We start from the raw sequence: 26,121 nt of genomic DNA on the forward strand, positions 1-26,121 counted from the left end.
AGCAGCAGACGCTCGGGTCTCGAATGCATACTTACTGCAACGGGAATTTCTTTGTGCCGATATTCCACCCAATAGCTTTCTCCTCTACTATTACGGGTTTTCAGAGGCGGCTTGAAGGTGTGAATGCGAATCAGATACTCGGGTTAGTTCTCAGATTACTTCGTGCTACTGTACTTGTTTGAGTTTACGAATTAGGCATCGTGTTCTTGTGGTAATGGCTGAACCATCGACGCATGACAAAACCAAGGAACACGGAGTAATCATTTACACTAACAAGTTTGTTTTATACTATTGCGCCATGTATAGCGTTCATTGCACGAAAACTTCCCGCTTCGGAATGTTCCTGTCAGAAGACTGAATTCGCCCATCTTTTATGTAGCATCGGATGGGAAAACTCGGTGCATGCACAATCAGCTACATTCTGTCTTAGCACAAAGTGAAGTCAAAGCGTCAATACTAAACTAAGATGCGTTCTATTTCAAGAATTATTACCGAATAACCATACCTCTACAAGGGCTACCTCTCGAAAGTGCCCATTGTGTAGACTTATCACGCCTGATCGCCTAAGAGCGTGGCGTTATTACAGGGTGCTTTCCCTTAGATTTAAATGGTTCACAAAAAGTGGCTGGATTGGTGTTTAATTTTATAGAATAAACGTGTGGCTGCTGACATACCGGACAACTTCATTTGTCGGTCGTAACGAGAAGGTGGGAAAGTTCCTTATCAAAGTGAACGGGTGGACTTTGATGAGAACGAAAAAAGACAGTCACCATAGGACTGCGAGACGGAGAACTTCAGTGAATATACAGTAGGGCTTGACATTGTCGAAGCCAGTCATGGTTCTTCCGGAGTCATTCAAGGTAGAATGGCCATCTCAAAAGTAAAACAACGACTGTGGTCAACTTTCGCTCAGCGGATTCGTTTACATGGTCCGTTGGGAATAATTTAAAACCGCCTGCGCAGACACAAAAACCAGACGACTGATCTAATTTAAATGAGATCGGAGTGCTCTCTTAGTGCAAGTTTGGTATCACGTTATAATTGTCGGGGTATTCACTGATCACTTCCATTCTTCCATTCAAACAGCTTGTGTGACAACAACAACTGACTACTAGCAAATCTACGGTGGAATCCACAGTGTTCTGTTCCTCCAAGCGCGTATTAATTTTCTACGAATTCTCTCTATTTGTTCGCACTATGAGGTGGCATGAACCAATGTACCGGAGTGCCAAGTGTCTGATAAAGAGTGTGAATCGTGCTCATCTGTTAATTACGGTGTATGTTGTGTGCAAAGGAGGGTTGAAAGACAGCCGAGGTGCTCAAATGGGCCAGAAAAGCATGGAAGCAAGTCGAGGAAAAAACGAATCCAGCGCTCAGTGTATTACAGAAAACATGTGGTCAGAGACGAAAAAATTTCATCAAAATATGGAAAGTAGAGGTAGTCGGAATAAGATGAATTCCAATGTTGTGGAATGTAGGTAGCTCGGGTGCGCTGTTTGGTTGTGGGTTTAAGTCCCTTAATAAGCACGTTTTCTTCCGCTGCCGTGAGTTGTCTTCTGGAGAGGTTCCTGATCCATGCTTCGTTTTCGGTATGCTCGGTTGGCTTGGTTAGTCTGTAGAACTTGCGCTCAAGTGTGGCTCGTTTCTTCTCAATAGTGTGTCGTACTCTACGATCAATGGCTTCACTGAGTTGTTCTATAATTTCGGGCCCCACTGTTCTCAGGCATGTTCCTCTTTCTTCGTTGAGGACCCTCTCGTATTTTCTCAGTCGGCTGTGAGCGTCTGTGATCATCAGCCTGATCATACGCCTACCGTTCTGCCTAGCGAGCTTCCACGCCTTAGGATGGTTCAGTGGTGGTCGGTAAGATACACTGCGTGGTAATGCTTTTTGTCGCGGGCATTCGTGGAGGAAGCGAAGCTGTTGTCGGGTGGAAGCCATTCGCCATGCGAAAGTCTTCCATCGACGAGCTGCTTTGAGCGTAGAACGCCCGAAGGTGTTAGCAATGTTGTGGAATGTAGATAGCTCGGGTGCGCTGTTTCGTTGTTGGTCTGTTCGCCGAGTTTGGCAGTTGGATTGCAAACGTTTCATCACCAATCGAGGTGACATCGTCACTGCAGGGTTTAGTGGGTCATTCGTGGAGGGAGCGAAGTTGTTGTCGGGTGGAAGCCATTCGACATGCGAAAGTCTCCCATCGACGAGCTGTTTTGAGCGTAGGACGCCCGAAGGTGTTAGCAATGTTGTGGAATGTAGGTAGCTCGGGTGCGCTGACGATGTCACCTCGATTGGTGATGAAACGTTTGCAATCCAACTGCCAAGCTCGGCGAACAGACCAACAACCAAAGATGAATTCCAATTTGATGAGTCTAAAACAGACGCGATATGGTATTTGAGGGAACGGAGCAAGCAGTGTGCTCAATAAGTTCACTTGAAAACCCAGAAGGCAACAAACACAACTATGAGCAGATGATCAGGTGGGTCACCCGACCGCACATTGATGACGTCTGCTGGAACGGCGACGAAACGCCTGAAAGCCCATAACCAAGCTTGGCGAACAGATCAACAGCCACCTGATCAGCTACTGATGAAATTAGTTGAGCTACCAATATTGTAACACATCGCCAACACAACTATATGAAACGGCACGCTTACCCTCTGGCGATAACCATATCCGCTGAGTTATCCATACTTAGACAAGGCGTTTCAGTAATCGTTGGTTCCCACAAAAGATCGACTTAATTTCAAGCATTCGGATTGAAGTAGACAGTTGTGGTGTGCACAGTACGGACTCATGACCGGGGATGGATGGGCTGATGACGCAGTGCTGTGGTACCTGATCTTAAGGGCAGCTAATTAGCCTTGATGAATACAAACTCATGTTTGATGTCGACCCAAAATAAGGTAGGAATACTCATTAAGTAATCACTAGATAATATGAGATCACAGACTAGACTAGAGTCCTGTGAGGTACCAGTTAGTTGTTCAAAGGCTAAATTATTCTCATTGTTGATAGAATCCAACGGCAGAAAAAAGCTGCAGAGCAAGGAAGTATAGGCCTTAAAATTCTCGAAATACCACACAGGGAAACTTGCTAATGATAAATTAGGTCATAAATCACAATGATGCTGCTGTCGACTTGTACCAGTTCCTTGGTTGTATACAGTATCAGAGAAGCTATTTGATCATTTGTGAATCCCAACGGTTCGAGCCTTGTACAGCGTTTCTGGTTCCTAATCAAGTGGGATCAGCTTATCAACGAGGAGCATCATACCGATGTATCTGGTTAGGTGGGCACTAAAACGGCCAAGGTATATTTTCATGGTTCTAATGAAAGTCTAACTGTAGCTATGAACTTTTACAATCGCCTACTGACATTCTGCGATCACCTGCCTTTGGAAATACTCTTGCCTAGACCGTCAATAGGAGACCAATTAAGTGTACGTCATTACGGTAGAACTTTTATGGGTAATTCCATGTAATTAGTCCATCCGGGAGCTAAAAAACCATAGCAGAAAACGTGGTTTCTTCCTACTTCCCGGACGATCATGTGCTAACAGCCACGTGAATTAGTGAAAGCACAAATCGAACTTTTTTTAGTTCTGGGTTCACAAAGATTACTTGAATGTATGAATGGAATTCCACATAGCTGAAAAGGCATGTTTGTCAGCGCATTTTCAGCGTCGATGCACCGAGATACCAGCAACCTTGAACTTCCAGTTGTGAAAGTAACTTAATGGTGTACAAAAAGTACTAAAAGACTGATCGATTTGTAGAACTATGCATCAGGCCTAATTGCGATTCCGATTAGGATATTTCTAGCCATTCCGTGCGAATCGATCAACGCCGGAACATTCGAAGGCAGACGAGAATTCCTTAGATAGGCTTCCGGATGAAATCAGCCTACTCGAACTGGCAATCATAAGATTGTCATTATTCTCGTGATAGGATAGTTTGTCTATCAAAAGCCGTTATTTTGAATCATTTCGATTGCAAGCTCCCTCCGTAATGAGAAAGCTCAACCTGTTGGTTTGGTGATCTCTCTCTGGTGAACGGCTGTACCTGTCACTATTGTTGTCCTTTCCATAGAATCTCTTGAAGACCCGTTCTCCAGCCTCAACACACATGGTTCACTTGATACCAGTGCCCTTAAAACTACGATATGGTTCTTTTTCAATCCAAGTTTGCCTCTCTTGGTACGAGCAAAATCTGTCATCATCAAGCAAACGTTGTTTAACCGAACACTAGATACCAAAACAAAGGAAGTAGCGTAAGCATGACATGATGGAGGATTTGGTTAAACAGACGGTAAATTCAGCAGAAGTATCCTTGTCTCCACATTTCTACAGGTTTCTGGGGAGTTGTCATTGCCACCACCAGTGAAAGGTAGCATGCACCACTATGGTGGTGACATCGCAGTGGCTTTGGATTCTGTATACAAGATGCCATCTTTGGGATGAAAGTGTATCAAATCTTGGACAAAATATCTCCGAGTTGTTGGCTGATATGTATGGGACAGTAATTTGAGCTTCGGCTAACTTGTCAATTTCAGAGGGGAACGATGGAAGGCATAATGAAGGAAAAAGTGGATAAATCTGAGAAGCGTTATCAAACCAATTAAATTACAACGACATTTCATGCACTGTTGGTTTAATTTAGCAACCTGCAGGCCCTTTTTCTTCCTACGTTTGAGTGCCACCTAAAATCTATAAAGCTTCCTGTCCATATCTTCTTAAGAACAGCGTACAAAAGCCACTGATACGTGGTAGTTTCTAATTTGACAGTCAAAGGGTTGGTCCCCTAGCTCGTTTTACCGATTTACGTCACAAACTAATGTTTCTCTGGGCTTAGCATAACATGGCATAACTCATCGTTTTTACCGCGTTTTTTCATCCCAATCTTTTCTCGTTCTTCGTCAACTGCCAAGGGATTTTTAAGAGACCGACTTCCCGGTTCTCTTACGAGTGACGACTCTTCCGTGTCTCGTTCTTTGTCAACTGCCGAAGACTGATTTCTCAGTTTCCTCAGGATTAGCGGCCTTTCCGTATCTGCTTGAATGCCACACGTGAGTCTCGGCTACTTGACATGAGACCTTCTGATAAGATGCCAATCAGAAATTTAGGATGGATACGAAATTTATTTCCACACTGGTATGAGGAACACGGTTTCCACAAAATGAAACATCAGTTTTGTAACATTGAACCATTTATCTACCATCTGCTCTTAGCGACGGTGATTGAAGTACTGAGCAATCGAATGAAATCGTGAATTAAACCTAGCAATACGGGAACACACTTTGGTAAATGTCAGGCCACTAGCGTCGCCTAGTCAACACTGACTGTACCATGTTTATTTTAAGGGGCTTTCTGTCTTTTAGAATCCCAAAACTCAGAACTGAATACTTTCCTTCTATTCCTGAGCATTTTCTTGACTTGCAAAGTAAAAACTGTACACTATTTTGGTCATTCCCATACATTTTTTGGTTAGCGGGTGCAAAGAAAAGAAAGCAAAACCTTAGTAAGCAAGCTAACTTTAATCAATTGGCCAATACAAAGAAAACTTTCAGTTCTCTCTCTAAGCGTATCACTTAAACTTCGAAGGAATACCTGGTCGCCGATTTGACGTTGATTGAGTCTTAGTTTTGGTCTGTGGATCTCCTTTTGGGACAATAAGAGATTGTCAAAACTGCCGTTCAGCGCCTTTGATTCCCACTCTCGTATGATTAAAGTGAGTGGCAGAAATAGGTGTGTGCTTTCAAACCCGGTTGGGTTAAACACCCCCCAGTCACACATCCATCTAGAGTTAACGGGAGATTCAACTGAATCCAGATAAATGTCGCGTTTAGGATGATCTTCTTCAGCTGAATGTGCTGCGCAAGGCCGCCTCATGTTTTGATGAGCACTGCACTATCTGGAAGTAGCACGCTACTTATAAGGTTGCTGAAAACTCTCCGCAGAAGACCAGCATAGGAACGGGGGATTCAGTCGGAGTTAGTTAAATATCCTTTTAAAAGCACAGTAGTGTAAAAACGAAAGTATGTTTATCCAAAGTAGGTTCAAACAAAACATAAGGTTGACGGAAACTGGTTAACTGCGCCTACAAGGTGAGCCTGTCATTGACCGTCGAAGAGTTTTCAACAACCTAATGAGTACTGCGCTAGAGTTAGATGCATTCAGTAAACTTCGGGGGTTACGACCGTTCTACATCAGGACAGGCAAGAGATAGGGGGTATGCAGAACAGTATAACAAGTTAGAATAATCTTACCTTCTGATCATTCACAGTAAAAAAACCTTTTTGTACAACTCAGTTTTCATTAGAGCATGGTTAGGTAATCGGAGAAGCGGTATTGCGTCACCCTGATATCAAGCATGAACATATTGCGCATTCTAATCACAAACAAGTTTTAATCAATAATTCAGTCTTACTATTTATCAGTTTGTATCACTTCTGCGCATAAATTGTGATTTCGTCTGTGTTCTACTACCCTGAATTTGTTTTGCCTGTATTAAGAGACTTTCGGCAACAAAAGAGTTGAACACAAGAAGTGGCATTTATGAATGCCATTGTCCTATTACCTTCCTCTGGTGTGTGTTCTCAGGACGAACCGCTAGTGTCAACCAACATAAACAGTCAAACAATTGTTTAATCAACTGTCAATTCTTAGTAGCTTTGGCTGTTTGTATGGAGTCACAAAGGCTGCATTTGCATCAGCGCTAATAATTCAGACTGAGGCGATGCAAGACAACCGAGTCTGATAGAGTATCTGATCCGTTTATAAAGACCGTAGTGCTTATCGTCATACATAGCGTGCTAACCACTGGTTGTCATTAGGATGTCACAAGATTCACCTAGAGCCATCATTTGTAGACAGCGTGACCACCCGCTCATCAGATCCACTTGGTTACGTGACGGTGATAGCGATGTTTGACAGTGTCTGCCAGGATGTGATCAATTATCGCCGCGGACAAGTTCGAGGTGTGACCTTGGTGCCAATCAAACGAACTTCAAACACAGTCCTTTGATCTACCAGAAAATTGTTAAGGTTACTATTGTTAAATTTACCGAACCTTGTGCCTGGTTAACAGTGTTTAAACCTAGAACGTATTGTCAATTAGGAAAATGCAGGTAGCTTAGTTCAAACGAAAAATTATGGTCTAGCAGTTGGCTTCAGAGCTGTCCCTTTCTCTTCACCGTCCAGTCTCGTTCGCTTTACACTGGATACGGAGATTTTAGATGGATGCAAGTACAGCTTAGTACAAACCACTGGACTGATATCACCGATTGTGCACGAATGTGCATAGCATAGTTTGATGTGACGTAACAATCTGTACACGGATACCAGTCCACCATAGAGGGCTGGCATTCGGTTAATTGAATATCATAATTTGGCAAGATGTACATTTTGTTATGTTAATGTGCTCATTATGATTTAGCCCTGTTGCATTTGTCGTACGCGTGCCCTATGAGCACAGTCACTAGTCAACTGCTTGGGTGGTTTCACGTGCTCGGATTTGACGTAGCAGACCTAAACACGGGGACATTTCAGAAGCACTCTGAAGACGACGTCAGTAAAGCGTCTTACTTTTGACCTCAGTCAGCGTAGTTCGCCCGTTAGGTTCCAGAGTAGCTGAATTCATGGGATCGATTCCCAGGACTTTTTGGATTTCCTACACAGTGTTACCTCAACATGATGAAGTAACCACAACAATGATTGTGCATCTTGGAACTTGTGCTTCGGAATCAATAGTTTTGGTCTTTTTCCCGTGTAAACAATGACGATCTACTTTCGAAAATCCTCACGGAAGAAATATCTCATTTGTGTATTGGCTCGAATATATTCCTCAATGGTGCACTTTAGGTATGATTCGAAAGTTCATGCCTGTACATCGGTTCCGTGCAACATGGGTTATTGGTGGTTAGAAGTTTACATTAGTTTCTAAATCATTGTTCAGATGAATCCATATCAGTCAAGAGGAAGAATGAACTTCAGTTTCACTCTTATTAACGCTTATCCACAGAGCAAATTCTTGACGTTGGACAAACCAGTAGCGTCACGCAAACGTAACAGGTTCACCTGTTCAGAGTTAGCACTTCAGGTGAATCCACTAGCGGTGTAGCGGGAGCACGATGGACTCTAATGACACGTCCGGAATTTCGACTCCGGCTCCACTAAGGGGCTGCAGTGCTGACGAGCTCTAAGAGTGAAATTTGAGTTCAGTATTTCTCTATTTTGACGTGTATTCACCAGATTAATTGCGTCAGGTCAGGAGGACATCTGTTCAGACCAAACTGCTGTGTACGTGAATTGTACTATTTAGGTTTTTCAAATTTGCCTGCATTTTGAGTACTCTACTATGATAGGCAGCGATTTGTACCTATCGTTTACAGAGTCAAACCAAACGAAAGAAACCTCAAGTCTGAACACATACCTGTCTTATCCACTTTAGAATCTTACGACGCGACTACTGAGGGTGAATTGGCGAACAAAATGCGTGAAAAAATAAGGGTAGCGTTCGTCATTATGATTTGCAAAACTCAGTGCGCCCTCTGCGGAACTTATTCCTCGATGTCGTTTCCTACTCTGAAGCTTAGTTTAAGCCCGGTTTAGAAGCAAATACCTTGCATTCATAAGGGAAAACATCATATTCGACAAGTCCGAGTCTTATCTGGTTATTTTCCGATTCTGACCTCTAACATTCATCAAACATCACGATATCGCCAACAGAATGATAGTGTTACTTTACAGTCATTTTTGTAATTGGAAGATAATATTTGGCCTTGTGTTCGGTCAGAAATGCGGTGCAACTCACGCGGTTTGCTAGAATCCTTGTATCCACAATGTTTACTGCTAACGACACAGTCACCAAGTTGCCCAATAACTCATCACTTTTGCTGAACTGAACACGAGTATGACAGTCTTTTGCTTTGCTCGTCAACTTCCTCAAAACGTCGCGAAATGTCGACTTGCACTTCACAGCTTTGGGGTCAACGATCTCAAAATTTCTCAACTGCACCTATAGAACTGAAGGCACGTGTTACATCGTGGCGTTAAGTTTGTCAGTAAAGAAACTACGAGAATTACAAACACATCTCAGCCACAAACAATGTTCAGTTTTTGTGGACTGGTCACTTTGATTTGCTAACAGTCAAGTATTCAGGTCAAGTCATTGGTTGCTTAAGTCATTAATGTAAGCACTTATTCATTACTCACGATGACAGCAGACAAATTATATTTGATAAGATGCGATACATCACAGTCATGCCCATAACAGTACACTGAAAGACGCTTCTGTTGAATCCGATTAAGTTTATCGAGCAAGAAAGCCGAATGTTAATGGTGAGTATTGCGGCATATAGTTCTTGATATTGTACTGATATTGTATTTGAAGTCAGCTGGTAGTTGAAAGATCAAAATTTACGGAATGATCTACAGCAGACAAGATTTTTGACGGATAGTTATCGCGAACTATGATATTACGATCAATTAGGGAAGCAAAAGAGGAAGTCGGAGAAGTTCCTACATCTAAACGTCAACTTAGGAGAGTAAAATAACGCCATTGCAAAATCTTTCTCACCAGTACGAAAAGCCAAGGAGCGCGTGACATCGTCAAAGTAGGGGAAAGCATGGAAGTGTGAACCTTTTAATAGGTCCACTGAGAATGGAATAGCTCTAAAACGAATGCATAAAGTGAACGGAATTTTGTTCTGTCAAATATAGTGTGAACGCGTTCAGACCGGAAAAGGTGTTGGGCTTTATTAGGACAACTAAGTACTTAACAGTTACGGATTTGGGAATGCTCTAGCCATCAGCGAAAAGTAGGAGGAAGATTACTGGATAAAAGACTTCAAGCAAAATCCAGAAACTTCGGTATAGTTAGGATAATTGATCAACAGACCTACGGGTTAACAAATTTCTTAGAGTATAAAGGAAAGACTAAGGACCATGAGATGGACAACCTATACGTATAGCACCCATATACACTTGTAACGGAGCGTGGTAGCTACAGATGATCAAAATGAAAACGGAACAAACAGGTGATCTGTTTAAACACCCCCAGCTTGATTCCGTAATTATAGACGAGAATGTTGGAAACTCAGTTAGCATAGATGGTCGTTGGTTTGCTCCCTGAGCTGGGCAGTTTGATTGCAAACGTTTCATCACCAATCGAGGTGACATCATCAGGGCGTTGTTAGGGGGCGTAATGGAGCGTAGCGATGGTCTCGTGGTTGTGCTCGTGACTACTCCAGCACCCACTGTCAAGAGAACCACAGGAAATTGCACAGTCCAACAGCAGTTGTCTTAACATCCAATCACCAAATCAATTTGGTTTTCACGAGAGACTCAACTGAATCTCTCGTTTATGGTGTTTTACAACTGAATTTGCTGCACACAGGCCGCCTCATGTTTTATTTGGTACGATATTCGAGATATTGCAGTATATTTTCATGAGCCCCAAGAAGGGCGAAACCGGTTGTGGGCTGTCGAAGAGTTTTCAGCAGCCTTGTGAGTAGTTCCCTTCGTGAAAAAGGGAAGACAGTCATTCAAAGTCGCAAACCGTCAAACAGAGGCCTTTTAGTCGGCTTTGTCATAGCAACGGCGGCTCGATACTACGAACCCGACTTAGGCACACAGCTGGACTTTGTGGCTAGTCTTGACGTGCCTTTGTGTGGTCGGGATTGAATCATTAGAACAATCCTTGTGCTTTTATCCAGGCCCGTTGTGGGCCAGTGACCTTTACTTGCCTGTATTTGTTTGTCTAGGAAAATGTCCTTTGTCTTACCATGACCTTGATTTTGAATGAATGTCAATGGCTGCAGAGATGGCCTAGTTAGATAAAATTCAGTCTATGATGCTTCATCTTGCTCTCAAGATACTCCGCCCAAAGAGCTGAAAGCGTTCCAATTTGAACGCTTCCAGTTTGAATGCGAATAGTTTCAAACAGAAGACAGATCTTAAGATGAAGTTTGTAGTGGTCCGTCAGTTGCTCATAAAATTTTTACTAAAATTCACGAATTTGCTTTAATTTGTGTCGGTTTGGTAAATTTTTGAAAGAAAAATTTGTTATGCACGTAGATCTGGAGCAACTGCGAGAACAAATCAGGAGAGCCTTCCTACCTTCACCTTAGTATAACGCGTCAACGTGTTCCGTAATGAGTGCATCACTGGTGCAAGGACCACACATGGTGGTAACATGTACATGAATACGCACGAACTAGGTGTGCCACAACAATGCGAATCTACTCCAGGTAATCATTCAGTTGGGCCCAATATTCGTTCACAGTTTGACGCAGTCAACTAGTTTTAATAATTGAGCTATGTACGGAACAAAATTTGTAAATCAGTTTGTCACAAGTAAGGAGACGTGCCAAAGGACTTCATTTGTTCGGAGAATTCCGATGCCACGTCATAACACTACCGTTAGATGTGAATCCAACTGGGCGATGCACTAGTGTACTGAAATGGTCAAACTGTGATTCGTTTTTCTATGAATTACACAATATAGTTCGGAAACTAGACAGTCAAAATAAGACAACGCACCCATTCATTATCAAGGGCCTTAAGAAGTGACTTTACACACCAGGAGTATTTACGGAGCACCGTTCCAGTAGAAGGATTTGGATAATCCGGCGACGTCCGCCGGTGCAATAACAGAGACCGATCGAAATGAAACTCCCATATAAATGTATCGAACTATGCTAGGGAGAATTCTAGAAGATTGGAAGTCAAGGCTTATCGATAAACTTTTGATAAACGGGTGTACCTCATCGGCCACAGATAATTATGAATAACTCTGGGGATTGAAGATGCAACGAGGACAAACGGCAAGATAATTTTCCAAATAGTGATGGTTAACTTTTCCACGTGAGCTACACGGACAGCTACAGCAACCCTTAAAAGTCCCATAGTACAGAAATAGTACCGCTACGAGATAACAATCTCTTATGGCACATACAAGGTGATAATTAGCAACATCGGCAATGAGGGTGACAATCGGTTCAGCCGGAAAGTAACGCCCAGTTAGCAAAGATAAACGGAGATGAATTAGTAGGGCAGTTATTCCCCCTAATCACAGGAAAACCCAACCGAAAATGGTCTACTTTCGAAAGTAGTGACACTTGCCCCTTCTCAGGCCGCTCTATTTAAAACGATGCCATACGGTGTTAGGTCAACGACATGCATACAGGTGATCTACAATCTTCGTTTTTCTTGACTTCAAGGGTCAGTTCGATTCCGGGGACCGATCGTTTTTTTTTCAACACGCTTGCAAAACAGTGTATGCCCCATAAATACAGGAGTATCATATACTCTCCATGTTCACATGGTTCTGCGTGCGTGAGAGTGTATGGGTAGCTGTTCAGTAGCCTCCCTACAAGCAGTGAGTTTCGGCAATGATATTCAATCTCCCCATTTTTGTTTGACTTCGCTATTGATGAGTTAATGAGGTGAAAACTACAATGTCTCCAAAGCCTAACTTCAGAACTCTAGGAACGAGAACTCCATCGACCTGGAGGGTGAAGATGACATTGTTCTCACTCTCGCTGAAAAAGCTGACCGATGTCATCCAGTCCTTCTACGAGTGCTTTGTATTCAAGAATTTCGGTTATGCTGCGCGACAGTCTTTCAACCTGCCTGCAGAATTCAAGAAACGGAGTTGTGGAACACCATGCGTATCTCGAAAGTTGCGTTGCCTCTGACGGTAGTGCGGCAGATGAAATTAATGCAGGAAAATGAAAGGCAAGAAATACTTTTGGCAGTTGCGCCCCTCTTGACATCGGGGAGGCATATCATTGGGTCTCGAATGACGCATGTAGTTCGGACCTGTTTTGTTGCATAACTCCAGACTTGACCGCTTCGAGCAGAGGACACGAAGCATCTCCAAATCTGAAGCCATCAATTTCAATCGCCTATACCCATTGAATTCGGAATGAGGTGACCGGGAAACAGGTATTCGGTGAAGCAGAGAGTACTCCACACACCGAACGCAAGAATGGCCTGGATATGTTGTTCTTGGTGTTTAATTCGGGCTGACTCGGGCGTTTGGTGCGGTTCGCCTTAGAGGATGGGGTCCATGTGACCCCCCGTGCTACCTTGCTGACGCTGAACGATTTCGCGGCTAGTCGATGTCGGTGGCGTTCGTGCTATTAGTTTCCATCTAGAATGTTGCAAATGTAGCTGCCTCAAAAGTTTATGGTACAATATCCCTCAGTCTCCTTTCCCACCCAATTTATTCTTCCTTCCGTCATAGGGCCTTATTCAAATAAACTGACATGGTTGTACAGCACTGAAGGCCGTTTTTCCCTCTGGTTTTGTTGTTAATGTTGAAGATGACTAAAAAGGTGTTTGACAAATCTACCCGCGTTTGTGCCGTGCTAACGTATTCTCGTTGCTGGCGTCTACATTTCCTGTTCACCATTTGTATCAGACCTATTCCCATACACCCACTGGTTTGCTGCATCCGTGTGGCGGTGCTCTCCACTCCACACACCCAAACGCATTGTTAGCCGCCTGCGTGCCTTCCGATCTTGCGACTCGATAATTTTCAGCGTCCCAGTTGGTCTTGTATTGTTCATTTACTGCTTTATGATTAACTAGTGTATACACTAAACGCCCATTGGTTCTAATACCGGCATTGGCGTTGCCTCTCTCACACTGCTTCATCGGGACAGATTCATCAGACTGCCATCCATGGTGTCCCCACATAAAAAGCTGTTCGACGAGACGTTGAACATCCTTTCAAATCTATCAGAACTCCAGGAGGCCCTGGAACAGGTACACAATCAACGCTGATACGAAATCGAACATTCTTCTTACGGAAGGGACCAAGAAACTGTACCACTAGAAACTTGCGTACCACAAAAGCCTACCCTACAGTATGTCGAGAATAGTGGGCTCCTGTTGCTAATCTTCCATCTGCTAACCAGATGAAGTTATGGATTTATTCCTTAGCTTCAGCCGCAAGCTATGAAGTGTAATTTTGTTGGTAAGTTGTCCGACCGAGGGGTGCGACAGAAGTCGTTGTGCACACATCGATATTCAGGCACCATGTGGACAGTATAACAATCTAAACGTTGTGACTTCTGAAATCAGTGCTCCTTATGGGGTATAGGTTCGCAACATTCCCGAATACAATGCGAACGAAGTCTGGTGTGACTCGCACTCACACCAACAGTCCGAATAATCACACAGGTTCTGATGGTACGGATGTAGAGTTTCACTTCTGTTATAAATCCCACTTTCGTAATACTGTTAATGGTATTGCGGTACGACTGGACACATCAACGTAAGCCAGCATTGCCGAAGGTGAACCATTGCAGCACTGCAATTTCGTTTAGTTGATGGTCGAATTCTTATCTGACCAGGGTGCTTTGTTCACTGAGGATAGTTGGCGTGCTTTGTACAGTAGTTGAGACTGATCGGATTCTCTTGGATAATGGACGTTAAAACATAAGGTGTGTAGCGCCGCAGTATTGCTATCTAAATGATTCTTGACGGTCCATTAACTTCAGTACAATAAAAGATGTTGGTCACACAAATTAGTCAGCGCAAAAGAGGAACGACATCGCCCCCCGAGAGAGGGCAGTTTCAGAACAGCTCCGAACTCAAAACTGAGAAGTTGGAACTAGCAACTTTTTTTCTAAAACTGACATCGCTAAAGCCTACCTGCAAAATCCACTGAATGACGGCGTTACATCATATGTATTATAGTAGCCCAACTTCTCCCAACTCGGTTTACGCACTAGTAGATGGAACAATAAATCGGATTGATGGCAAGGACTTACCAGAACAACAACAACAACGGATAGGTTAAGGTGAGTAATTCCATCCTAAAGCTGTTGCAAGAAGAAGGATTTCCTCAACAAGACTGAAGGTTTTGTGTACAAGGATGATCATTCTTAGGATCCAGGGAATCATCTGACCCCGATTCACACAAACCACTTAGAGGAAATAGGCAGAGTGGTACTAACCCCGTTATCATCGCGGCAATAGGATAAACAGCGTTTTGCAATAGCAAATTCTAAGATAGGAACTGAATAAATCATCACAAAAACAGCGGAAAGGAAGTCACATGAAAATAAGAGTTGGGATGGAGGGTCAAATCATTTTTAACATGGTCAACTGCATGATAACAGGATACGATGAGAGAGAAATGTTCACATGCTGCGGAGTTTGAGGTAACCTAAACGAACAATAGCAACTAACGAAATCAGATGTGGAAGAGGGTTGGGTGGCACAAAGTGGGTGTCAAATAGCGTCCGAAAGAAGAACACAATAAAACGACTGAAAAGAGTGAAAGAATGGCACTTTTGATGGATGGATTTTGACATTTTCTTTAGTATTCTTCGTCTATCTAAGAATGGTATAGTGGGAGATATTAAAGTAAATAGTGAAAAATGAGGAGCAAAAGGTAGAGAGGGAGATGGATTGTACGATCAGAGAAAATGGGCGTCATGTAGAAAGTTTGAAAAACAGTTGGGGTTGGTCATCTTCATCGTACTCATCCTCCTCCTCCTCCGGTTCGGCACTCAGTCGCATCTGCGCAGATGCTGACTGTCGGGAATTTGGCAGAGGAGCCGAAAGACCAGTGCTGGTAGGAGGCACACGCGGCATTGTGCCTAAGATGCGCGTTGCCTCGCGCAGTGTAGTCTGAATAGGTGTAGAAATAGATGACAAGGTCAACTGCCCACGTCAGATACATTCATTAATTTCAAACTCAATGGGGTTACGTAGCCCATAATAGCAGAACTTTCGAAACATGTGCTTCAGAGAACTGGTGACACGAAACGACGGGTTAACATGCTTCACAAACCGAGATTTTTGAAGCAGACAGAAAGCCCATCAGTTGCCAAGTAACATGTTCCAGTGAATTGTCAACGATAACGGAGCACTGTCAAGTACATCTCCATTGAAGGAGATCATCCAAAATGGGAACCACCTATCTGGAGGGATCCACAGAAGCGTCACACGCCAGGGTGATCCTGTAAAGAAATACAACTATCCATGCTTGAACGTCTACGAGAATTTCAGCACTCCATCGGGTTGCATAGCATTCGTGCATCGGAAGGAGGACATGGTTGAATGATCTCTCGAGTTGCCGGTGACAACTGTCAGAAATAAGCAATCGACAGAACACAGACTAAAGAAATAATATGGTGGGTTTTCTATACTTTTTCATGCCATGAAGCCATCAAGCTCTTCAAAAGATGCCTCAGTAAAACTCCAAAGATGACTCTATGAGAATGTGCCGACCGAAATCAAGGGGGATGCAGTACGAACTGCTGGCATGGCTCCGAGGTGTTTTGAGTCATCTTAGCTTGAAATCTGTTCACCTTCATAGTTTCATCGGGATGCTTGTGGATTACTGCCAGGTGATGTCAAGCATCTCATAGAGACATCTTTTTAAAAGTGCTATGTCCTAAAGTGAGAAAAGTACCAAGAAGGTGGTACTACCGAGATATGAGGTAATTCACCTTGAAAAATTGATAAGACTATAGCAACACAAGATACACTAGGCTCTGTTAGGCAAGTGGATGAACTGCACTCGGATTCTCATGTGTCCCTAAAGATTTAGCACACGGTTAAAGAACGTTAAACAAACGACACGACATTCAATTTCAATCCAAAGGTTCTCCCTGAAGCTATCTAACTTAGACCAACTGCCCCAAACTTGAGTCAGGTCTTCATTGAACATCGGTTTGTGCAACTTCGAGGCATGAAGTTGTAGAAGTACTATGATGCATGAAAACAGGTGTGTTACGAGAGGTAAAGGGAGGACAACTTGCTCGTTCTGCGAAGGCCTAGTCCATGAAAAACCGTACCCCAAATACAGAAGCAAGCCTTCCCTGGCTCAGTACAAATGGTAGCAAGACATGGACTTACTTGAGCTGAGACAGTTCGCAAAAAACCCGTGTGGGTTTCGTCTGACTCGTTCGAAGCGTCTGTTAGTCCCGGTGTTTGTCGAGATTTGGTCATATCAGGGGCTAAAATAAGAAAAATTGGCACTGTGAAGCATGTAATTGAAACACATGATTATTCGAGAAGGGGACGGTCAGAATATTCTTTTGGGTATAGACACTACTGGAAAAAAACTTATGGCTGCTAGGCGAAAGGCAGATAAATGTTTTGCGATCAAGTGGATCTGTGCTTGTCTTATTCTATTAACACAATGAGTTGATATATATGTGGATGGGATGCATCAACATTTTTTACGCAGCATGGATATCTGCAAATGAAAATTTCAAAAGAAAGGTTTCAGAAAAAAATTTAAGGGTGAATAATTCGATCATACATATGTGAGATCGAAGATAGGCTATAAATCCCCTAATTAAAAAATTGCAAGGCTGAAAACTCAGCTTCGTGTGAAGTAAGGATAATGACACATTTTCAAGCGTTTTACTTGGATATGTTAGTCAGCAGGCCAACAGGGGCTCCCTACATTCAACGCTCTGTTTCACTACAGTGAAACCCGGTGTTCACCAACGTTGACACCAACACGAGATAAGAACACTGGCGCCTCGTTGCCGCAAGAACCAATCAATTTATGTGAATTAACTCACAATTCAAAGAAAGAAATGTGGGAGAAGGGTAACTCGGGGCTAACCTAACGCAAATGTCGAAGGTGCCTAAACCTCCCAACGCTCAATCAAACAATCTAGATAGAAACTGACAGCATGAACGTCACTGACGTTGGTTGGTTGATACATCATCCAGTGTCTCCAGCAAAGCAAGGGGTGGAGGGGGTCACGTGGACCCTACCCTGGATGGCGGACGGCACCAACATTGACCAAACTTTTCATGACATCATTCATTCCATGCTGGCATAGAATATTTTGTCTTTCTTTAGGTTTCACCATTCAGAATAAGAACTAAAAACAGCGCTTCTTTCGGCAGGCAGTAACAAATGACCCAGTCATCATAGCTTATAACGTTGGACGCATTCCTTGAGTGAATTACCGGTTTCCTCATTGCTATTTCGAATTCGTTTTTTCCAAGTCTCGCGGTCGTACAAGAGTAGAGTCCGTACCATTTTGAAGTTTGCGATTTGGGTAACGTCAATGGCTTGAGTTAAGTCCATACCTTGATCAAATTCCACAGCTGAAACGTCTGAGTACATTAAAATACTAGCATATATACAAGACCCACACTTACGGCTAGAAATCACCATATACAGACCTCCCGAGTCGGTCTCATCGACTCCAAGGCGACTGAGGCAACTTTGTTTCTGGACTAAACGAGAAGGGGATGAGGAGTTTGGATATGGTTCATGGGTGTCTTCCGAGTAGTCCATTAAATTTTCCAGCCATCTGACAGCAGGCTCCCATCTTTGAGGAAACTGGGAGAGGTAGGAGGTAACCGCATCGGTCTCCGATGATAGCTGGACAATAAACTTCATGCATTGATAAGCTCTGCGAGGATCTTGATACGCCTCATTGTTGATCAGATCTGCGATGAAAGTGACAGGTGAGAAATAGATCGGGTTGGTCACAGGGGTAAGTTTCCTACGAATACTCTAAGTCATGGCAAGATATACAATGTTAAGATGCTCTGATCAGTACGTTTTGACAGATTTTCAGTGTCTTCAATGAGTCAGTCGTGGTTGTGGGGTTGCTTGAATCTGAAGTATAAGACGGAATACCATGGGGCAGCGTCCACCTGTACATACTCAGTTCGGGAGTAGAGTGGTATGGGTTTCATTCCGTGATGATGGCTTGGAAAAAAGCAAGTCACAGATTCCACCTGGATAACAAATGATTAGGTTACTATAGCATGATCGATTGTTTAATGCTCAGTGTGAATGCTCCACTGTGAATGATCATGAGTAGTGAGCGAAGGGCAATGAAGCTTTTCGGAAATGTTTACCTCATGTGACCAAGACGTCGAGTAAGAGAAACAAGTAACCGGCATTGCAGTTTAGGAGTGACACTAAGAAACCAAGTGTTTTTGGCTATGCAGTTCTTCCGGTGTGGCCAGCAACATGGGCATCAAAGAGACAAAACTCTAGCAAATAGGATACATAAAGTAAACAAATATACTCCGTTGTCATTTCTGAGCAAAGGACAAGCTGGAAACCATCGACGATATTGAAATCTAACGCTTCGTTTAACCATGAGAGAGACTATATAACACAGAAGGGAAAAGAGAGTTGCCCTTAGTTAACATACGCAACAATCCTTTGGGAAGAAGTGGCCTTGCGTGGTCGTCTTCGCCCGTAGAATCGTCATTTGCAGCCGCGCCATGCAGTTGAGCAGCTGAAATCGCTGCCGAACTCAGCTCTATCTCGGCTGAGTCCCATGCCCATAGTGCCGGATCTGCATTAGGTCTGGGGCTCCACGGTGGAATCCACTGCTCTATTTTTCCTTCACTTGCGTCTGTCATCGGAGGTACGTCAGAATGCGGGTGACTGCAATCAACGAGTCCGTCCACAACAGCTGCTATTCTCGCCTTCTGTAGCGGATCCACTAAACGAAGCAACTCACTAAGTAGGTCAAATAAGTGACGTAGTTCACTTTGAGGACGCGTGCTGACGCGGGAAAGGAGCTGTAGTAGGAACCGATGTAAATGCGATTAGGATACAATTCACTTGTTAATGGTTTGTATAGGCAAATAAACCCAACTGTACAGTCAGCATAAAAGGGAAGAAAATCGCGTTCCGAAACTGAATGCATGCCATTATTCCATAGTTTAAAATAAACTAGAGGATTTAAGCTCCATCAGGGAATATTCGGTTAGGAATGTTCATACGTACGGAAAACAATTATCGAAAGCAAAATGAGCCCGAAAGTGGGCCTACAATCCGTTCAACATTACTGGAGCATACTCGGTTACCGAGAAATTGAAGAGCGAAGACGAAACGACTATCAGGGCCAAGTAAAAATGTGCACAGGAGTATACGTTCGTGAGGACTATGTGAGGGGGGCAAATACCTGGAGGACTCAGCAAACGCGTGTCGCAATACAAAACGAAAGAAGAACAGCAACATGGTGAAATATTACGCCAGCTGCCTTTTGATCTACAAGCCCTGTATGTGCATATGCTGTCCACAGACCACAGTGATGACTGCTGCAGACTGAGCAGCAGTTTAGTTGGCTAAGACAAATTTGCTGGTTAGACCCTCAAGAGTGGCCTTTCCCAAAAGGACAAATTACAGGAACATATCCAGCGCAAGTCGCTGTGCTGCAGGACCGATACTGTTGCCCTGCTGTTTCAAAATGATAACGTATTCCAGTATAAATAATCGCTTCTCAGCTGTTTATACACGAACGGTTGTTTTCACTGAATTCCGATTGTTAGTCAAACTAAGTAAGCAAATTTATGGAAAGCATAGCCTCTGATTGCTCAGCAATCCCTGGGCTTCAACATTATTGAAAGCAATCCTCTGTGAAGTTGTCTAAAACACTAAGTTGCGGAGGAGAAACTTGATTTTAGTTGGGGTGGGAGATAATTCTGAAAGCTTGACGGGCTTTCAGTCATGGAATATACCTACACCCAAGTGCTTCCCTCTCATTCCGGAGGGCAAAGGCGCATAACATGAATGCGCCATGGCAGTTTGCATCTTACCGAAAACATGGAAATCACTGCTTCAACAAACACACGTACTACAGAACGTTCCCGCATGGTACGAAGATTTCTGAACCAATAGAAGACAACAATAAATGATTTCACATGACACTAGTCATAAGGTTGGCGAAAACTCTGGTCGCTTTTTGGCCCATTTGGAGCACATCAGAGAGGTCTTTTCTTCTAATGTCCATCAATCTTATCCTCTGGTTAAACACAACTGAAAATGTGCGTATTCATTCTAAAATTAGGCTGAAGTTAACGTGAAACTCAACGGGATCCCAACGAAATCTGCATCGGAAATCGGTTCTAAAACACGAAAGGCGTATGGATCAAAGAACATGGAGCGCAAATATTGCATTGCGTATAAATTTGCAAGTGAAGATCATTCGATCTTACCAAAATAATCATGCAGCACGAAGATTCCCACGAACAATAAGAAAGGTGCAATATCCCTTGTCGAATCAACTGACGAAGAGGAATACTTTCATCTACTGCTTTTGCGGCCGTCTCACTGGAGGTTGTCTTGACAGTAGTACTAACAAAAGCAGCTGCAGAAGCACCAGAGGCAGTGGCATCTACAGATGAGGCAGTTCCACTGCCCGGGTTAACACATATACTGGGAACTGAACCAGATGTCATAGAAACCCCGGTCAGTCCGAGTGAGGAAGCCAAGCTGGGAGTGGCTGGGTTTTCCAAATAGGCTCGGAGAAGGACCTCGCAAAAACGGTAAAGACCAGTTAGGTAAGAATCTTTCGAAGGCAAAAGTGGGGAAGCAGCAGTGGGTTTGCAAAGTGACGAGACTGCAGAGTTCCTCAAAGTTGGCCTCGTTCTTGTTGAGTTTTGATTCCAGCTGGGATGATACAACCCCAGCCACGCTAGGGTTTCCTTCTGAGGTCGAAGCATTAAGGGTGTGAAGGTTTGTTTTGGCGGAGTGTTGCCGTCAACTCCAGCGCTGTTGTTGGGGTTATTAGGATCACACGGAGGTATTTCTAGGAGAGAAAAAAAGGTTTTCCTGAAGGATACTGAAGATAGGACACTGGACAAGATGAGCAAAAAGGACATCCGGTTACCTAACATTAAATTTACGAAGTTGCAAGATCGTCTCTGCGATTTTACTTGATGAATTTTGATATCCGTTCAGAAATGTCAGAAAAGTGGAAGATAACTGTTCGATCTAGAGAAATGAACTTCATTCAAGAGGCCAGGTCAATCGATATTGAAAAAGATATTGAAAGATATCGAAAGATATCGAAAAAGATAATGTACAGCTGTTTCTTACTGGTGCAGGATCATTTGCAGTGTGCAACTCATGAAAACTAAAAAGATTCAAACCTGTAATATTCCCAACCAGGATGAAGTATCTATGCAATACTTCTCGTCGTTCTGGCGTAGAATGATATTGATTACATTATGGAACCTTGTATTTCAATCCTTTCAACCCAATCATTCTTGTCGTGGTTGAGTAGCGAAATTTATCAAGCGGGAAAACAAAGATACAGGGAAAAAATAAATGCGTCAACTACCGCAAAACTAATATGAGGTAGCAGGGTATTCGCCAAGTATTCAGTGCCAAGCTGAAACAGAAGTAATAGGAAGAAATAACGCGGATTTCCGAGATAGTGCATCAACTTGCAACGAAGTTCTTCATGTATCCGAGTGACATTGCACACTGTGGAAGTCGCAAGGTTTACTACCGTTGATAACGGTTATGGTCAGTTAACAGAATTAGACTAAGACGCGGCTAACCACGTTGTTCAACCGCAAAGGCGCGAAGTTGAATGAGCATCCTCAGGAGTACAGTTGCTACATCACGCATCCGATAATTCGCGTCTACAACCGGGTACGTCAATCTGCTACAATAAATATACTTGAATACGGCGTTTTCATGGAAAAGAAGAACAGACTTATCATTCCGAGATTATTTCATACCCAACAACACGGAAATATTGTCGCTAAGACACGTGGTCAAAGATTATTGAGACCAGCAACAAGGTTGACAATCGGTTCAACTGGAAATTATAGCCGAGTTAGCAAAGACGAATGGAGATGAATCGACAGGGTGGTTATTCCCTACAGGAAATAGCACCCCAGGAAAACCTAAACGAAACTGGTCCACTTTCGAAAGCAGTGAAAATTGCCTCTTCTCAAGATGCTTTGTTTAAAACAATATCATACAGTGTTAGGTCAACGACATGCATATAGGTGATCTACAATTTTCGTTTTTATTGACTTCAAGAGTCAATTCAATTCTGCCAACCGACACGTTCTTTTCAACACACTTGCAAAACAGTCTACGCCCCGTAAATGCGTGAAAATCACTTACTCTTTATGTTCATGTGCCACTGTGCGCGTGAGAGTGTATGGGTAGCTGTTGAGTAGCCTTCCTACAAGCAGAGACTTTCGACAATGATATTTACTCTCCGTTTTTTTACTCTCTGTTTGGCTCCGTTATTGATGAGGTAATGAGGCGAATACTACAATGTCTCCAAAGTCTGACGTCAGATCTCTAGGAACGAGAACTCCGTCAACCTGGAGGGTGAAGATGACAATATTCTCACTCTTGAAAAACTGCAGAAATTGTAAGTGATGCTGAAAAAGCTGACTGATGTCATCCAGTCCTTCTACAAGTGCTTCGTATTCAACATTTTCAATTATGGTGCGCGATATATAGTCGATCAAAATGGCTCTAGAAATTTACGGAACGACCTTTGGAAGTTATGAAATACTATATGTATCTGAGACGTCATATTGACAATGACGGTAGTGTGGCAGACCAAGTCGACCTAAGAATCTCAACAGTCAGAATTGCTGTTGGCAGAGTGCGTCACTTCTGGAATCGGAAAGGCATATTGAGTGGGTCTCAAAGAATGCGTCTATCAAGGTACATTGAGGGTTGCATTTTTGTACGGCTGGCCAATGATATTGATATTATCAGGTCTTTCACCTTCGGTCTCAGAACAATGGTTGAAATCGAGAGAAATAAGTGAGAAATGGTGTGAAATGATCTTTCTTCTTGGAAAAATTCAGTCATGACTACTGAACAATTTAGCTAGGAACAACAGCTAGCTAGTCGGTCGCAGGACCGGAAGAAAATCAATAGGTCCCGTAAGTAAGGGAGTATGGACTGGGCGGGCAGTGCGGGGTTTCGACAGGTACAAAAGCAGCATAGTGGATGAAGTGAAGCGAACCAATAATTTGTCCAAAGTATAGGCATCAAAACTGAACTGTGTCTAGCGTAGTTCAATCGTTTGTTAACTCCTTCGCTAACAAATACGTTCCTTCTCCAGAAAACGTACAGTGAGAAAGTTTCTGATGTTCGATCCAATGGAGTGAATAAAATGTAACCTGGAGGTACACCATGTGAGGGCTGACTTTCAAACTGTTGTCTTGTCATAGGTGGCAAAGCCGGAACAACCTAATACTGGCAGTCCGACAAATGTACGTATGTCCAGAAACAAGATCGGTTTCCCGCTCGTTTTCGAGTTGTACCAAAGTCACCGTTGTCCGGAAATACAGGATTTGGTGGATCAGATCCCTTCGACCCTCGTAAATGCGTTAAAATCAATTCCCATTCACAAGAAACCGATTAGACTCCTAATGGGTGGTACAGAACTGGATGAAATGGGAACGGTTCACTTTTAGGTTCAAAAGCGCGTTCGAAGAAGTATCCCCCAAGTAAATGTTAACACAGAAAAGAACCTCACCTAAAAGGGTCATCATATCCGAAACTCAGGTGACTTTATGAAACCTGATAGTACCCAACTTTCGGTGCGTGAGGAATGTTCCCCGAAAATGTTGAACAGTATACGCGTCAGCAGCTCTTCTCCAGGCTCTGATATGCACACTTTTTTTAAATCTGAACCAATCAACGTAGGAACGCTCAGGTTACCAATGAGTCGAATGAAAGGGTACGAAAGTGAGAAATGTGGTTAAAAGCGAAGTGGAGGATCGGATTACTCTGTGTTCACTTGGAACTTCGGGGCCGCTCGATCTGATCAAATTGTCTGGTCCTCACGCCAAAATCAGCCACCCAGGGATGCAGTGGCGAGGAATGTATTACGGTGCCAGTTACGTTATTTATATGGGTCCGAAATGACATGCACGATCGATGAAGCCAAGGAAGTGAAACGCGCCGCAACTTACCCATCCCCAATTCAGTTTTACAAGTTTTGCGGCGGGTGTGACAATCAGTTCAGCAAGCAATACTTTTTCCATTACTGCATTGTTTGGACTGGTCAAACCAAATTAATATGAGAATAATAAACAGTTTCGTCCGGATGCCAATAAACTTACTGATGGTGCGATACTCGTCAAAGCACGTGTGTAAAATGAAATAGATAAGTATATAGTACAGATTTCCCATTTCTCGTTGCTGAGCTGGTGTCCAAGATCGCAATTTATCCGCCTGTAAAAGGGTGGAGACAACAGGAAAAGAAAATGCACTAGTTTCTGTGATCCATAGCAGACAAAACAAGAGACGCGGATCACAAGCAAATCGTGGATTCATTTTGTTCGCTAGTTTCCCTTCAGCTGAGGGGTTTAGGAGAACAAATTTATTGGTATTCTTATACAGAGATTTTGTGGTGGAGGACTACTGTAACAAACTTACGTAACTTACAATATTTTACTGTAAATCATAGGTCACCAAGGTTGTACGACCATGTCCAAATCGGCAACGAATTTTCGAAGTGGAAGACAGCCGATCGCAAGGCTCAACTGAGTTGGATTCCATTTCAAATACGCATACGCACAGCGGCTTTTATGCGGAGTTTTCCTGGTTCGGTCGGAAATTCATATTACTATCCGAAGCACCTGATTATGTAGTCCTAAAAATTGCTTTCCTCCTGGAGTTTCACTGTAGCAGCAAAATGCCGCCAAAATACACTTCACAGTTGTGCGCGGCGCCGTCTCCCGATCAGCTCAGACGATCGCGTTCCTCCTAGCCGGCAACATCAAGGACAGCTTATCCTCATTGAACACTGTCAACCCGTAAACACAGCTGGTGATTGTCAGTTATATCAGGCCTTCTCTCCGAAACATCCGAAGGTCACATACAGAAGGGGATCAACAATAGCAATGTTGACAGTACATCAAAACTTAACATTATAACAAGTTACAGAGTGCCCAACTAGTTACCGGCAGATGGAAGGGCAGTCCAGGTATCCTCGCATCGAGGCAACGTTGTACACTATTAATTCATTGCAGTTTGTAGCGTAGAAAACCTAATGCAACTGGAAGACATAGGGCGCAACCGAATACCCGTCGTGATCGTTCACTTGTGTACACAATAACGTGGGTTGCGGTGCTCAAATTCGACAAACCTGAAGACATCTCGGAACTTCTGTACAAGAAATAGTCTGGCGGCAACAGCAGGTTTAACACATTGTAGTCAGAGTTACTATATATTCCAAGTGGGGTCGAGTAGCCCCAGAAATCTCCCACTTCAATCTACTTGGGATCCAGACATCTGGGAATGCACGCTCATTGCAAAAGGCAAGCAACGGGCCGCTGGCCTGTTGCGACAACGGTAAAATGTTTTAAGGAAGCGATGAAAATCAAGTAGCT

The 26,121-nt window shown here is 43.3% G+C and overlaps 3 protein-coding genes across 3 annotated transcripts in view; 1 reads left to right on the forward strand and 2 right to left on the reverse strand.

The window, feature by feature from the left end:
* T265_00988 (hypothetical protein) overlaps positions 1–13,534 on the forward strand; it is a gene marked incomplete at both ends in the record, with an annotated part of 41,597 nt that extends 28,063 nt beyond the window's left edge. The window contains one exon of the mRNA XM_009164903.1: positions 13,421–13,534. Within this exon, the coding sequence (XP_009163167.1) occupies positions 13,421–13,534 (114 nt within the window). The remainder of the gene's footprint in view (positions 1–13,420) is intronic.
* On the reverse strand, positions 1,384–10,176 carry T265_12686 (hypothetical protein; the record flags this gene model as incomplete). Its single annotated transcript, XM_009164949.1, has 2 exons — positions 1,384–2,364; positions 9,954–10,176. Coding segments are annotated over 2 exons (1,203 nt in total), but the record flags the coding sequence as incomplete, so codon positions are not given.
* A 1,488-nt stretch (positions 13,535–15,022) lies between the features above and the next one.
* The window catches only part of T265_00991 (hypothetical protein), a gene marked incomplete at both ends in the record, with an annotated part of 87,234 nt that continues 76,135 nt past the window's right edge, over positions 15,023–26,121 (reverse strand). Inside the window, 6 exons of the mRNA XM_009164906.1 lie at positions 15,023–15,642; positions 16,876–16,976; positions 18,145–18,438; positions 19,158–19,533; positions 20,953–21,545; positions 24,850–24,961. Coding sequence (XP_009163170.1) covers positions 15,445–15,642; positions 16,876–16,976; positions 18,145–18,438; positions 19,158–19,533; positions 20,953–21,545; positions 24,850–24,961 — 1,674 coding nt within the window. The remainder of the gene's footprint in view (positions 15,643–16,875; positions 16,977–18,144; positions 18,439–19,157; positions 19,534–20,952; positions 21,546–24,849; positions 24,962–26,121) is intronic.

The sequence above is a fragment of the Opisthorchis viverrini genome, assembly GCF_000715545.1.
Source record: "Opisthorchis viverrini unplaced genomic scaffold opera_v5_10, whole genome shotgun sequence".
NCBI classification, from domain to species: Eukaryota; Metazoa; Platyhelminthes; class Trematoda; order Opisthorchiida; family Opisthorchiidae; genus Opisthorchis; species Opisthorchis viverrini.